The sequence below is a fragment of the Dunckerocampus dactyliophorus genome, chromosome 11, assembly GCF_027744805.1.
Source record: "Dunckerocampus dactyliophorus isolate RoL2022-P2 chromosome 11, RoL_Ddac_1.1, whole genome shotgun sequence".
NCBI classification, from domain to species: domain Eukaryota; kingdom Metazoa; phylum Chordata; class Actinopteri; order Syngnathiformes; family Syngnathidae; genus Dunckerocampus; species Dunckerocampus dactyliophorus.
This window is the reverse complement of record NC_072829.1, coordinates 12,025,410-12,041,246: the sequence shown is the minus strand read 5'-3', so window position 1 is coordinate 12,041,246 and position 15,837 is coordinate 12,025,410. Positions and strand designations below refer to the sequence as shown.

Here is a 15,837-nt window from a genome sequence, read left to right as displayed (position 1 = left end):
GGCTGGCGTATGCATTGTCACTACGCAATCTGTACCGGAAACGCAGTCGGTTCTACGCATGTGCAGAACGCGTCTACCTCAGGTCGGCCGATTTTTCAGCAGTCACATGTTAGGCATGTGTAATTGTCGCTGTGAAATCCGTGCCAGAAATGTGATTGGTTTTGTGCATGCGCGAGACCTATGTGCTTCAGTGCTTCATACATGTAATATATTGGGGGGATTCTTTTATTAGTGGCTCTTATTAAAAGACATGCAGCATGCATGCGGATGTTTCTAAGACGTAAAGGTCATATCTGGTTAAGTATAATATCAATAAATACAGTATCATAAGAGAACACATAAAATGCAGTGATATTTGAATGTAAACAACCACAAAGAGTGCGGATTCAACTTTTTTTTTTTTTTAACTGAGAAATACCATCCATCCAAACATATCTTACTAGCAAATGCTTTTGTCAGTATTTTTTCATTGGAGAAAAAAAATTAAATTTATGGAACCAAGAAAAGAGGTATTATAATTTATCCACTAGCACTATGGACATGATAAAAGAAAAAAAATATTGCCTCTGTTGTAATTTCTCAAATCTTAGTAAAGATTTTTCTGGGGGGGTGAAAAATCTATTGCACATGCGTAGTAGAAAGCTTGTTGCCAGACATTTATGCTCTGTAACTGCAGTAAAATAGCTCAAGGTATGACGTGGATTACACATGCCTAACACGTGACAGCCGAAAAATAGGTTTATTGGATGTAGATGAGTTCTGCACATGCGTAGAAGCAATTGCGTTGTCGGTATGGATTGCATAATGACAGTAATCTACGTCACCCCTCAATCTATTTTACAGCAGTTACAGATGTAAACATCAGGCAACACCATTCCTACCATGCATGTGCAAGATGCCACCCCCTCCTTCTCCCGCTCCCAAAAACATAAGATTTAGAAATTGCAACATAATCATTCTTTTCTTCTTATATCATATCCATGGTGCAAATTGATAAATTATAAGCCCTCTTTTCTTAGTTCCATAAATTATAGATTAATTATTAATAATTAATAAGCAAATTAATAATTTTTTTTCACCACTGGAAAAATACAAAGGCATTTGCTTGCAAGATATGTTTAGATAGATGGTATTTCTCTGTTTAGAAAAAAACTGTAGATGAATCCTCTAGATTAATCCATCATTGCATTCTGCTGATGTTTGTTTACATTCAAATATCACTGCATTTTATGTGTTCTTTTATGTTGTATTGTATTTGAGTATATTATACGTAACCGGATATGACGTTTACGTCAGTGGCATATCTGCGCATGCGTATTGTGTATTGCGTTAGTTTTTACGTAGGGTCACGCTTGGTGAAGAAAGACGATAGTCTTTTAATAAGAATCACTAAGAAAATAACAACCCAGTATATTACATATTTGAAGTATGGTTATTGATCAACGATGTTCAGAAATTTAAAAAAATAATACAGTAATACATAACACAACACGGGACGTCACAGAAGTGGTGTACTAAAAGTTTGCGAATGGAGGAAGAGACGTACTGTAGTCTTGCGCATGTGTAGAACCGATTGCATTTCCGGTACAGATCGCATAGTGACATGCACTACATCCAGTGTTGCCAACTTGGCCGCTAAATCTGGTGACATTCCAAACCCTCTTGGCGACATATTTTCTCAAAAGCAACCAGCGATAAATCTAGCTACTTTTTATGTCCTCGCTGGAGAGTTTTCTTGTATTTGGAGACTTAAAAGTGAAAGCACGTATTGATCTGCAGTTTGTGTTCTCACTGAGCAGCAAGAAGTGCTCCTTAGAGGTCCGCCCCACCCCCAAAGCACTCACAAGCTGTGGACTGTCAGCTCCCGCTGCACACTGAGAGCATAGTGGATCTCCATGCATCCATGAATCACACATGCGCGATCCCTGTTTTACAGAGCGGGATCTAAATGTTTCTTAATCTTCATTAAATTACTACTCATTATACTCAGGCCTCATTCGGACTCACTCACTTACCTGTCAGTATGTCAGAACGTGAGATGGGAGAACGATGCGTGACAAGTTAAACAAGTATTCCTTGCTTCAAGGTAAAGGGTGGAGGCTGGAGGCAAGTACATATGTAATTATTTGTATTTGTATTTGTACTTTATTTATCCCACAGCGGGGAAATTCACTTGTTACAGCAGCAAGCAAGATATGCAAGTAAAGAATACAGTGTAAAGAATACATATTGACTACAACATGGTTCAGGTGGTACAGGTGTTGTAGAGCCTGACAGCGGTCGGTATGAAGGACCTGCGGAACCTCTCCTTCTTACACCGTGGGTGTAACAGTCTGCTGCTGAAGGAGCTGCTAAGGGAACCCACAGTGTTATGTAGCGGGTGAGAGGTGTTGTCCATGATGGATGTCAGCTTAGCCAACATCCTTCTCTCCCCCACTTCCTCCACGGAGTCCAGAGGACCGTCCAGGACAGAGCTCGCTCTCCTGATCAGCCTATTGATCCTGCTCCTGTCCCTGTCCATGCTGCCCCCTCTCCAGCAGCCCACAGCATAGAAGATGGCTGAGGCCACCACAGAGTCATAAAAGGTCCGTAAAAGAGTCCTGCACACACCAAAGGACCTCAGTCTCCTCAGCAGGTGGAGGCAACTCTGGCCCTTCTTGTAGAGGGCGTGAGTGTTGACGGACCAGTCCAGTTTGTTGTTAAGGTGAACACCCAGGAATTTGTAGCTGTCTACCAACTCTATGTCCGCTTTCTGGATGTTCACCGGTGTGAAGTGAGATGTTTTCCTCTGGAAGTTAATGATCATCTCCTTTGTCTTGCTGGTGTTGAGTTGCAGCTGGTTAAGCTCACTCCAGCTGACAAAATCCCTGATGACCATCCTGTATTCCAGATCATTCCCCTCTGAAACACAACCCACAATGGCTGTGTCGTCGGAGACCTTCTGGATGTGACACTGTGTGGAGTTGTGTATGAAGTCCGAGGTGTAGAGGGTGAAGAGGAAAGGGGAGAGCACCGTACCCTGAGGGGCACCTGTGCTGCAGAGTACCATGTCAGACACGCAGTGATGGAGCCTCACATACTGTGGTCTGTTGGTGAGGTAGTCTATAACCCATGCAGTCAGTTGTTGGTCTACTCCCACACTCTCCTTAAATATTAAATTAAAGCAGGATAATAGTATTACATACTATTATTGTCTAGACTTTGAGAGGGCGCTGGCTGAGATAAAAGATTACAATTATTTTGTTTGTAAACGCAATTAAAGTGTTTTCACTCACTTTTGTGTTTCTCCTACAAGGTTGTTTTTTTCCTACAGTATCTGTTACAACATCATATGCAAATAATAAGCAAATTAGCCGATTGCGTCATCCTGCGAGTTCTCGGACAGCCAATAGTTACTTTTCTTACTGAGGTGTTGGCACCAGTGACTACACCCCTTTCAGTCGTTTGAGTATTTCCATGTGGACGGATAACTTTTCGAAAAATCTTCAAAATAATACTAATAAGAAGAGCATTTCCATGTGGACAGGATAAACTAAGCAGTACATGTACTGTGGAATTGACTGAGGAGAGGCGGGGCGCGATAACTCCCACGTGACACACATACAGGAAATGACAACCGCGATCCGCCCTGCCCTAAGTAGCATTGCAAGTTAAGTTGAGCATGAATTCGCCAGCGGTAACAGTGTGTCTCATGTGTCAAGTATCTTTGATATGATGACGTGATGACTGAAGAGCAATATAGCCGCAGAAAGGATCCAAACAAAACAGGTATGGCATCAAAAATGTAAACGTGGTACAGGACAACTTTGTTTTGTCTGTGTGCATGTTTAGCTGCGGGTATGCTAACTAGTAAGCTAGCTTTGACAAAGACCGAGGCTGATTTTGGATAGATAACAATAATTACATTGACAGTTACCTGAATTACAAACATTCTCCATGCAGTGTTGTTCCCAGCATTGTATCGACGGTGATTACTGCGTGTATGTTGCACTAGAAGTTGTAGCTTTGGCTAACGTTTACAGGTAAGACTTTTGATGTTTGGAATGCACAGCTTAGATATGCATGAACGTGTGTTAACGTATCGACTTCATCCTTATACGTTAGCATTTCAACTAAACATTGGTAAAAAGTGTCAGAAATAGGATTTTGTGAGGACTCCAAATCACCAAACGCACAGTTTTGGAATCCTGACAAATGGAGCAGCGACAATGTTATCAAATATGTTGGTTTGAGAAAGAACACACCACATTTCCCGATCTCTTATTTAATTAGGAGTCGGGGATTTATTAGAAATTTCACTTTGGTGTCTTTACGATACATACTTAGACCTTGAAATTCAAAATCGGTATTTTTTCATCAATGAAATCTTAGCAATGTCTTTCTGTGTAGCAAATGGCCGCCCAATGCAGTTTTGGCACTCAGTGGTTTACACTAGAGGTCCCCAACCATTTGGCCCCGACCCAGTACGGGTCTAAACACATCAATTTTGGAAATAGGGGCTATCATTTTGTTGTATAAATAAAATAATACACTGTTGGAAAGCTCATCGTTTTTGCATGTTTAAATGTCGTTTTATTTCATTATGTTTTACTGAGCATTTATTCCCACTTTGTTTTGGCGGTCCTTGAACGCAGCATAGGTGTGTGCTGCAAGTGTAAGATTCTCTGATGCTGCCACAAATAGACTTACATTTTTCCCTTTCATCGTTCCTAAATGCTGGTGCTGTGTGTGAATGCATTAAGGTGAGCTTTGATGAAGTTGTTATGTGTGTGTTAAGTGCTAGTTTGCGTGTGTTTAGTCCATGACCTCAAGTGAAGTCATGATAGTGCACTGCATGTCACCTACACATCAAACAACCATGTGATCATCTTCTCTTTGAAAGACAAACTCCAGGCTCGTACTAATGTGAGTCTGTATTTGTTTTGTACTTTTATTTCATGTTGTTGGAAGCTACTTTTCTGAGACCGTTACTTAGTTACTTACTTAGACAGGATGAAACAGTGCTTTTATTGTAAAGGCCGGAAGTGTAATGTTGATGTTTGAGCTTTTGACGGCTGTAATGTGTGACGGGAAGACGGGTGCCATGGCTGTCGTACTTTCCTCATGTGAATCTTTAACAAAGTCAGTTGTGTATTTCTTTATAAGACCCTCAGTTACATTGTGCAGGTCAATTCAGATTTTTTTTTTTTTTTTGTGCTCATATGTGATCTGTATCTGATTTTTTACATGTCAGTGTGAACAGCACAATTAAGGTTTTTTTCAAATGTGGCTCTGGCCTCATTTGTATGTGGATATAAATACGATATGTATGCAATGCGACTGCAGTCTGGACGGTCAGGTCGCATATATCCGCCGTATACGTCATCGAAAGGCGCGTATTGCCGACTTTAAAGGTACTCAAGGATGTATGTAGGCAGTCATCGAAAGGTGTGGTTTATTGTGCAAAACTTGGATAAAGGTACTCACCAATGGAGGCAAAAGTTCTTCTCATCCGAAAATTATTTTAAAAGGTGTTAGCGTAGCAGCTCTTGTCAGTGTCTCACCACTCCTGCCCCCCACACGCACTTTGGAACAGACGCGGCAGCAAGTTGTCTACAAACTGCCATAGCCAAAATTCTTGCCCACTTTCTTCTTACTCTCCTAAACGGAATCATTTGGTTGAGAAAATGTTGACTCTCGTTGCACAAAATTTTTGAAATTGCCACAAACACGTTAAGGAGAGCACGCAAGCAATACCGAAATATTGATACTTCGATACCAGCTCCTTCATGTTCTAAAGTTGATTCTGAAATCAGAATAGTGATACTTTTGAGACGTCAACTATATGATCGTGTCCTTACCGGTGGGAAAAAAAGTGCGGTTTATACACCATGATTTACGGTACCCAATGAAGATTTTCCTTCATCATGATTACGGATAAGGACGAGCTGTACTCGTGTGATGCTCGTTCTCGGCAAAAACGCATTATCCGTAATGGATACTCTTCTTAACAAAAAAAAAAAGTAAAATATCAAGCTCATTCCTAGTTATGAGTCATTTCCGTTTTTTGGACGTGTGCTTTGACAGTATCGTTAGTCTGTGTAGATCAAGGGTCACCAACGTGGTGCCCGCGGGCGCCAGGTAGCCCCCCACGACCACATGAGGCGCCCGCAAGCCTGTTTTTCATTCAGGTTTTCTGTTAATAATGAAAGAACAGTAGAAAGAAATGCATTCTGAAATACAAAATGTGAGTTGTGGACACCAGCATTTTGTTAATGTTCTGATAAAACAAGCATATTCGCTTTGTTTGGGTTTAAGATAAGCTCTGAAAATAAATGTTACAAAAATGAGTGGCTCTTGGCCATTTCCGTTTTGTAAAAGTAGCTCTCACAAGGAAAAACGTTGGTGACCCCTGATCTAGATGTTGTCTTTTTCTCTCTCTAGATTCATTGCACTTTATTTACAAAGCACAAATCCACTCAACCAGTGTGTTCATTGTCTGTATACTATTTTGTGCCCATTTGTCATTAAATACAGGCATCATGTCTGAATTTAAGTTGTAATAAATACCAAGAGTTGACGCAAATAATTTTTGGTGAGCTACTCAACATCGTAGAGCAGAGAGCATGGTTGTGAAGTGACAGTTAGCATGTACCCCGTGAATTTAACAGCCATCCAAGCTTCCCTGTGGTACAAAAACAAGCACCAAATGAACCGCATTGCTTTTTTGTTTTAAAGACAATATGTCACCGTGGTAAAAAAAAAAAAAAAAAAAAAAGTCAAATTTGGAGTCTGTGGACCAAATGCTAGTTAGATAACTCTAGCTAGCTAGCTGCCGCCAGAGAGAGAGAGAAGAATAGGAGAGCTAGGCAAAACGTGTAAACGAAGATGGTAGAAAAGTTGATGGAATGTGAATGATCACACACGCTGGCATGGATAAGCTTAGACTGTGACAAGCTGTCATCAGTTCCTCCCCAATTCACTATCTTTCATTCTCATGGAAATAAGGGACAAAGTGCCTCCCTTGTCAATGAGCGTACTTTGATCTGGTCACCCATGTGCAAGTAGATTAAAAATCTGATCTCTCATTTTAATCCCAAAATACAACCATTTTGTCGCAGTCTGGAGCCCTGCACCCATATAAATGATATATTAGAACTACAGTAAGGGATTGAGACAAAGCGAGTATTTTGCAAGCTCTAATCCAATCATTGTATTAAAGGGTCTCACCTCCAATGCAGTGTGTATGTTTTTAAAACCTTGAATGTTGAATGTGCGGGGGTTGCCTTTTGAAATGTTCATTATTTAATAGGGCAAAAGAAGTGTTCAATCTGTGTCATCTTTACTCGTTTACTTTTGTTTGTCTGTGATTTGGTGTTTAGAACCTGGAGTCATGCCTGAGAAATAATCTCCAGGATGAGGAAGGAATCAAATTAAATGCTCTGAGACTTACAAGTAACGTGGAAGAAATGGGTCCGAGGAGGAAGGCCTCTAAACTCCAACCTTCAGGGGGTACTGGTGGAGGGGAAGTTGGACAGAGGCCGAATGAGCCAAAAGACTGCATCAACGAACTGTCCCATGAAGTTCTCTGTCATATATTCAGGTAGGCATCCAATATCAGTGATAGGTGCATGGCTCAGATCAAGGGTACCAAAGTGTTACATTTAAAATTTCAAACTCGTGGATAGACCTTGGTAATGTTATCAACACAAACTTCAAACATTGCAAAACTCACACACCCAACATACCAGAGCTCGAGACATCTTCCATTTCCCATAGCAACCCTCCGAAGTTCACTCTTTCTTAAATGTAAAGTACATAACTCGGTGTCCACTCAGTGTTAGACTTTTGTTCAAATAATCTTATTTTACTCTTTCATACACAAAAAAATCACTTTAGTTGCAGAGTTGAGTAATTAATCCATGAATATATACCATTGTAATCATCATGGGGTTTGTTTTTCCATGGAATTATGTTCTTCAAAATTTTCATCAGCAGGCGGACACGAAGGTTATGTACTTTTCACTAATGATTACACGACAGTTTTTTTTTTTTTACACTGAGAATATTTGAATAAAACACATTAGAAACCAATTTCAGACATCATTCTTTAATTCTAAGTAGAAATCATGACAAAATGATCAGAGAAAATATTGTTTATTTCACAACAAAAGTAGAAATGCTTTACATGTAACATTCCAATGTCCAAATATTGACACTTTTTTACAACATAGCCGTGCTAGCGCAAAATCGAAACATGAACAGGCTTAATTTATGGTTTGGTAAGCTTCCTCACTCTATAAACGTCAGAGTGATAGGGATAGTACACATTGTTAGAACAACAATTTTAAATACTACTCAAGTGAAGTTGAAGACAGCAAAGGGTACCCTTGATCTGAGCCATGCACATATCATTTTGCACTTTTGCTTTGAGATGCTTCTGTTTTTGTCATGTTTCTTTTTTTGTTGCTCCATTACATACACTTCAAAAATTAAATTAATGCCGATTTAAACTCAACATTTGTAAGAAACAAACCAAACAATCAAAATACACTAAAAATACACTTGCATGGAACTTGCTCAGATAAAAAGTGATAGTTATTTCAAGCTGTACCAATGCAATACACCAACAAATTGTAAATTAATGTAATTTTTTTCTGTGTTTTTCTTTGGATTTCATTGATGAAACATTGCATCAGAGCTCTCTTTCCCCATAAACTTTGAAACTGTGAATGTGAAATACTAATCATTAGTATTTAGTATGTTAGTTTCTCGGGCTGGGCGATATGGACCAAAATTCATATCCCAATTATATTTAGGTAGAATATCAATATGCGATATACATTCCAATATTTTTTCCGCGAAATGAGTTCAGACTAAATCAAAACCAAATATGCGTGTCAAGTTGTTTTATTAAAATAAACATGAGGATGTTTTTTTTGAAGTTTTAAAGCTTCATGCAAGATTCACATTTAAAAAATCTTTAAAAAATAGCCACTAAAATAATGTGGGCCATTCTCTTTTTGAAATAAACACAGAATAAGTCAAATATATATTTTTTTAATAACAAACCTGTAGCTATACTCAAATCCTCAGCTAACAACAAAGCACAAAAGAACAAAATATGAAGGACTGCCCGGTTTAAGAGGAAATTTTAAAATGTCAGGAACTAACGTACACTTTAAATTGAACAGTGGTATTTTTTAAGTAAACATTTTTAGAAGGCACAAACATGTCCCTGTTTTGTGCCAGGAACACCAACTTGTCAACTGCATCAGGCTTAGCAACTGTCTGACTTCCTTGTACATCTGTGGTACAGCTTTTCGTGCTAAATTAAAAGTGACTGTGAAGCTCGCTGGACTTGGGGAGTCCATTGTTTTCAGCAGGTTTTTAAAATACTTTTTTCCACTGTTGCAAAGGGGACCATATCTTTAGCAATGTGATAGGACAATGTGATAGTTGTGCAGCCAGCGCGCAGCTTCACACATTCCTCGTATTGGAGTTTGTGGCAAGTTTTAACGTGGTGAAAAATATGTTTTTTATGTTCTGAATTCGAAGTACCACCAAATTATTGAGCTACGACGGAGTATTAGGGCTGACTAATTCTTCCACCGCAGACGCTGTCGCTTTGACTGAGCCGGGCTTCTGCTCCACCCCTCTTCACTCCTCTTGCATGCAAGGAGGGGGCCGTGCCAGGTGCTCACGCACAGTGCAGAGAGATGAGGGCGATACAGCGCAAATCCAGTTTATATTGACATGAAGTAGAGATTGACCGATGTGGGTTTTACAGGACTGACACCAATTATTAGTAGTTAAGCAGGCCGATATTTGGAGCTGATATTCATTTGCAGTAAAAATTGGTGTAGAAATGTTGAAAAATACAAACACTTAGCTTTGTTTAACTGCCTAAAAACATGTTTATTTAACCAAACAAATAGAAAAATAGCTCCAAAAGAGCATGGAGTTCCTAGACTCAGAAACATCTCTTAGAAGTTGAATAAAACCTTGAATAAATAGCTATGAAATGTTTCCACAGTAAATAAAGTAATATTTATAGATAACTTATCTTTGTTTTAGGTTCAATAGTACAGGGAGTTGACAAGCTCAGCAGCAACTCTTGTAAAGTTAAATAAAAACTTATATAATAGCTCCCCTATTTTTTTCAGCCTTCATCTTAGCGTACTTCTCTGCAACGAAACAAGACTGAATTGAATTTCTTACTGCCTCGCACAATCACACACAAAGGCTTATACAATCATGGGCTGTTTCCACATTGATATTACCAACAGCATTGTTTAAAGTGATCACAGGCATATCGGGAGGTACTACAAGCTAGCAAAGCTGCCACTTCTGTTTACTGTCTTAACGTTACGTTATTGTGGTAGAGTAGAGTTTTTCATGTAACTTTCACGCAAACACACACTCTTGTCGACGTAACATACATTCTCCCCATTGCTCATCGATAGTCTCCTGAGCCTTAGAGCCTTAGAGCCAGCAAACTAACCTTATGGTACGCTAACCAGCCTCCATCTTGGCGTGCTTCCCTCCAATAAAACAAGTGAATTGAGTTTGTTACACACTCTCTCTCAATTACACACATGCTTCACGGGCTGTTTAAGACTGTCTACATTATCAGCAGCCTTCTTTCAAGTAATTCACAGACATGTCGGGAGGTACTACAAGGAGAGCTGAGCTGCCGCTAATGTTTACTCCGCTCTTACGTTATTCTGCTGCTCACTGTAACGTTCGTAGTTGTTGTGAGATGTAGAGCACTGAGATATTTTGAGAGTTTTCTGCGTTTACCTTGACGTGTGTGTTTGCTCTCAGGACTTTTTGCGCATGTGAAAACTTCCCTCTCAGCCGTGTGTGTGAGGACGGCGTCCGCTTCAGATTGGCTCTGCCACTAACGTGTTCTGTGGCTTGCATAACCAATCTGATGGCGCCATGAGTGGAACAATGCTGGAGGCAGGAGTCGCAGCCGGCAGGAGATAGAGGCACATCTGAGCCGAAATAACCCAGTTTTAAATTGATTTCTTGATAACCGGCCCGTCGGATTTAAATAAAGGCGGATACCGATATACGTCAAAATACCAAATATCGGCCCCAATGATCGGCCCAGCCGATAATCAGTCGACCACAAATATGAACGAGTGGTTGTTTTTGATATTGTGCTTGAAGTAAATATCGATATATTAAAAATATTGATATATCACCCAGCCCTAGTATTTTCAAGGTTTACTGGTTGGATTGTATACACACTCCTGATCAAAATCTTAAGACAAGGTGAAAAAATGCTAGAATTTGCATTTTGCACATTTGGATCACCCAGGATCACCCAGGTCCTGGATCACCCAGGACCTGTTTGACTTGGGAGACGCTACCAGGGGCATATAGCCCCAGACAACATAGCTCCTAGGATCACTCGGGCACACAAACCCCTCCACCACGGTAAGGTGGTGATTCACGGAGGGGAGTAGTACTCCTGAGCATTATGGAACAAAAAAGTCAAGTGGTAGACCCAAAAAAATAAACACCTGTGCTGCGCCGGAGGACCCGATTGGCTGTCCATCAAGACACAGGGCGGTCTTCGACCCACATTAAGGCCCTTACTGGTGCCGACTGCAGCACAATAACTATCAGACGGCATCTGCGGGAAAAGGGTTTAAAAAACAATAAAACAAATTCAAAGACCTCGTCTCCTTCAACACTAAACTGCCTGTTTAGACTCAAACATGGGAAATTGAAAGGTGGGAAAAAAGTTCTATTCTCTGATGAAGAAAAAATGTAACCTCCAACATTACTGGCATGACAAGGAGATCCCACCTGAGAGGTTTTCTACCTGGCACAGTGGAGGGGGTCCATTGTGGTCTGGGGTGCTTTTTCATTCAGTGGAACACTGGAGCTTCATGTGGTGCAGGGTGGTCAAACGGCGGCTGATTACGTGCAGGTGTTGCAGCGGGCATCCCTCATGACCGAGGGCCCTCGTCTGTGTGGTAACAGCTGGATTTTTCAACAGGACAACGCTGCAGTTCACAATGCTCGTTTGACCAAGGACTTCTTCAGGGAGAATAACATCACTCTTTTGGACCATCCTGCATGTTCCCCTCATTTAAATCCCATAGAGAAATTTGGGGATGGATGGCAAGGGAAGTTTATAAAAATGGCCATCAGTTCCAGACAGTTGATGCCCTTCGTGAAGCCATCTTCACCACTTGGAGCAATGTTCCCACTAGCCTCCTGGAAACATTTTTGAAGTGATTAACAAGAACAGTGTAGCTATTCATGACTGAGTCCTGCTGAGAAAAGGTTTTGTTCTGGTTTGGAGAGTTTTTTGTTATTTTTGAGCGATGGGCTTCAACTTTTGATCAGCTGATAAACAGCCTATTTCAGTTTAATTGTTGTTTTCAATAAATTACTTTTTCAAAGTGCTTCTTGTCTCACTCCCCCTTCTTGCTTTAGCATATTGTAGCCCTACTTAAAACCTCATTAAGATCCAAATGTGCAAAATGAAAATTCTACCAATTTTTCAACTGGTCTTACGATTTTGATCAGTTCTGTACATCTACACTCAAAACATGGAAATTCATCTTAAATAACGTGGCGTCTTTGAATGCGACCCTGCATGGATCATAACGCAATTAAAGTGTGATTCCGCTATTGTGTGTGCCATCTTTTAGCTGGATTTAAACTTACTTACTTAGTACAGGGTGGGCCAAAAGGAGTTACCCATCGTTTTTTCTGCACTATTCAAAAATGCTTGCAGACAAACATGACACACATTGAACACAGTTTCCATACTTTATTGTCAACCACCAAAAAGATTTACATCTCAATATGGCCACCCTTTGCCTTTATCATAGCCTGGAGACGACCTGGCACTGCCTGGCATGAGCGCCGCACTATCTCTGCATCAAGTTTTGACTATGATGTCATCAAAGCTTTCTTCAAAGCGGTGACACTGCTGTGATATACTCTTGAGACCTCCCTCTCCAGGATAGACCAGATCGCAAAGTCCATTGGGTTGATGTCCGGACTTGATGGAGGCCACATGTTCTTGTCCCAGAAGCCAGGAAAGTGCTCCTTGCACCAGGTTTGTGTGACATTGGATGTGTGAGCGGGTGCACCATCTTGTGTGAAAATATACTGGTTTCCAAACGCATTGGTACACCATGGCAACACGTTTTCTTCAAGCATTTGAATGTAGACCTGGCTGTTCACTTTCACACCCTCCTGAATGAAGACCAAAGGAGATTTTGAGCCATCAGATGCAACAGCAGCCCACACCATGACTCCAGCTGGCTTCTGACGACGGAAATGAGTTCTGCAGCCTTCTGGTAGGTGCTGTGTACTATGTGCATAAACCCTGTCATTCTGGGAATTGACCACTGCCTGAACGGTGAAGATCTTCTCATCAGACCAAACCAGGACTTTGTTTGCGGCACTCTGGATCTCCTGCAGCATCATTTTCCCCCTGTGAAGCCGTTTTTTCTTTGAAGCGGCTGAAATTAGTTGTCTGTGTTGCATTTTTAGTGCTTTCAGTCTAAGATCCTGTTTGACAATTCTTCTCAATGAAGTTCTTGAGATGTTCACTTCCTTTGCTGTTGCCCTCATGCTCCTGCGAGGATTCCTTTGGACTCTCTTCCTCACCATCTCAACAACCCTTTTGGTTCGGACTGAACGTTTTCTTCCAGGGATTGGCTTGCTGGTGGTCTCGCCAGTCTCCTTGTATCGTTTCATGACATTGTAGACAGTCTTACGACAAACATTCACCTTTTTCATGATTTCCTTTGTTGTCAGTCCAGCCTCCTTCAAGGCCACAATCTGGTCACGCTTACCCTTCGATGCCATACTCGACACTCATTAGGAGTAAACAACTGAACTTTGGTACATCAAAAGCTATACCTTTTGAGAGAAACTATCCAAAATTTTAAGCTTCTAGGACAAAACCTAAGCGAACACGATAGAGATATGCGATGGGTAACTCCTTTTGGCCCACCCTGTACATTTGGAGCTGTTATTACACACACATATACACACACACACACACACACACACACACACACACATATATATATATATATATATATATATATATATATATATATATATATATATATATATATATACACACTAATCAAAAAAATTTGAGGAACACTTGGAAAACATATCAGATCAAAACTGGGGGAAAAATGATCTTGAATATCTTTTCTGATAATAAGTGGGTGATGTATTAGTAACAAAATGATGCCACATCATTTGATAGAAATGAAAATGATCACCCTTAGAGGGGGGAAATCAAAGACACCCCAAAAATGAAAGTGAAAAAATGATGCAGCACACTGGTCCATTTTGCTAAAATGTCATTGTAGCAACTCAGAATGATTCTCAGTAGTTTGTGCTTGTACACGTGCTTGTACGCATGCCTGACAACGTTGGGGCATGCTCCTAATGAGACTACGGATGGTGTCCTGGGGGATCTCCTCCCAGATCTGGACCAGGGCATCATTGTGGTACCTGGACGCATGGAGGAGATTCCAGGAGACAGGTAGTTACTCCAGGAGAGCTGGACAGGGCCGTAGAAGGTCCTTCAACCCTCAGCAGGATCGGTATCTGCTCCTTTGTGCAAGGAGCCCTACAAAATGACCTCCAGCAGGCCACTGGTGTGACTGTTTCTGACCAAACAATCAGAAACAGGCTCCATGAGGGTGGCCTGAGGGCCCGCAATATCTGACTGCAAATAGCGGCCAAATTACCAACTCAAGTAGAAGCTTCATGCACGAAAAAGTTTGTTTTTCAATCAATGAAGGCGTCGTGTGTAGACTTTAATTACTGAGTCCTAGCTCAGTCACAATCATTCACAAGATCCACACAAACTGTCAGTTGTTCCACATAAAAAAGCCGTCTTCTTTTGAGCTTGCTATTTCCTGGTCAAACATGTAACTTTAAGAGCATTTGCACCAAAACATTACCGCAAATTACGCTGGGAACAGGACGTGCTCCCAGCGACGCTACAATAAAAAAAAAAAAAACATACGCTAGCATGCATGCGGCAGCGGGAGCAAAACTGAGTTCAGATGTACTTAATTGAAGTATTTTAGAATGTACTCACGTTATTTTTCATCAATCCTCATCCACAAATCCATCAAAGTCACAAACACACTTCCCAACTCTCTCGAAACTCACAGCTAGCACTGAGCCTAGCTCTCTTGCTCGGGACGCCCACCGTCACTTCTCGTCACTTCCTGATGAACTAAAGATGCAATGACACTCTGCCGTATAAAAAGTCAAATATAAAAAACAAGCGTAAGACATTACTAGCACAGCTTTGTTCTGTGGGTCGTGGATATATTCTATCAGTTATTATTAAGCCTCTAGCTTCCTTTTAGTTAGTAAAAACCTTGGCTATGACTGCACTACATTGTCATGTAGACCTACAAAGTACACTTGGAAGAACAAGAGGTGAATAAATGTATTGCAACTGATGTGAAACTGATGAGGGGTAGGATTAAATAAGCTTTGCTTCTTCCTACTCCTTTTTTGGATATGCAAAATTGTGAATTGTACTATGTGATGTGCTACTGTTTGACTCATGCATGTTCAGGATTAAAACCATGAACCATGATAATAACAAGCCTAGTAGTGCTGTACAACTTTTGTCCGCAGTGCCCTCTACTGGTCAACATTATTATTATTTTTTTTTCCTCTACTGGTCAACATTCAAACTGGACGCCAACCTGTCTATAGAGGCCACCTGTCTATAGCGGCCACTTTTGCAGACTCCCTCTAGTGGCCGCTATAGACAAGTTTGACTGTATATGTGTGTGTGTGTGTGTGTGTATATATATATATATATATATA

General features: G+C 40.7%; 1 protein-coding gene across 4 annotated transcripts in view; it reads left to right on the top strand.

Moving 5' to 3' along the window:
* Nucleotides 1-3,493: 3,493 nt before the first annotated feature.
* Nucleotides 3,494-15,837, top strand: part of fbxo38 (F-box protein 38) — a 55,920-nt gene continuing 43,576 nt past the window's right edge. For 2 of the 4 annotated variants that reach the window (XM_054791700.1, XM_054791699.1), the window contains exons 1-2: nt 3,497-3,768; nt 7,362-7,582. In XM_054791700.1, the coding sequence (XP_054647675.1) occupies nt 7,449-7,582 (134 nt within the window). In that variant the 5' untranslated portion in view covers nt 3,497-3,768; nt 7,362-7,448. Of the gene's footprint in view, nt 3,769-7,361; nt 7,583-15,837 lie in introns of all 4 variants that reach the window. The other 2 variants (XR_008572848.1, XM_054791702.1) reach the window with 2 other exon arrangements.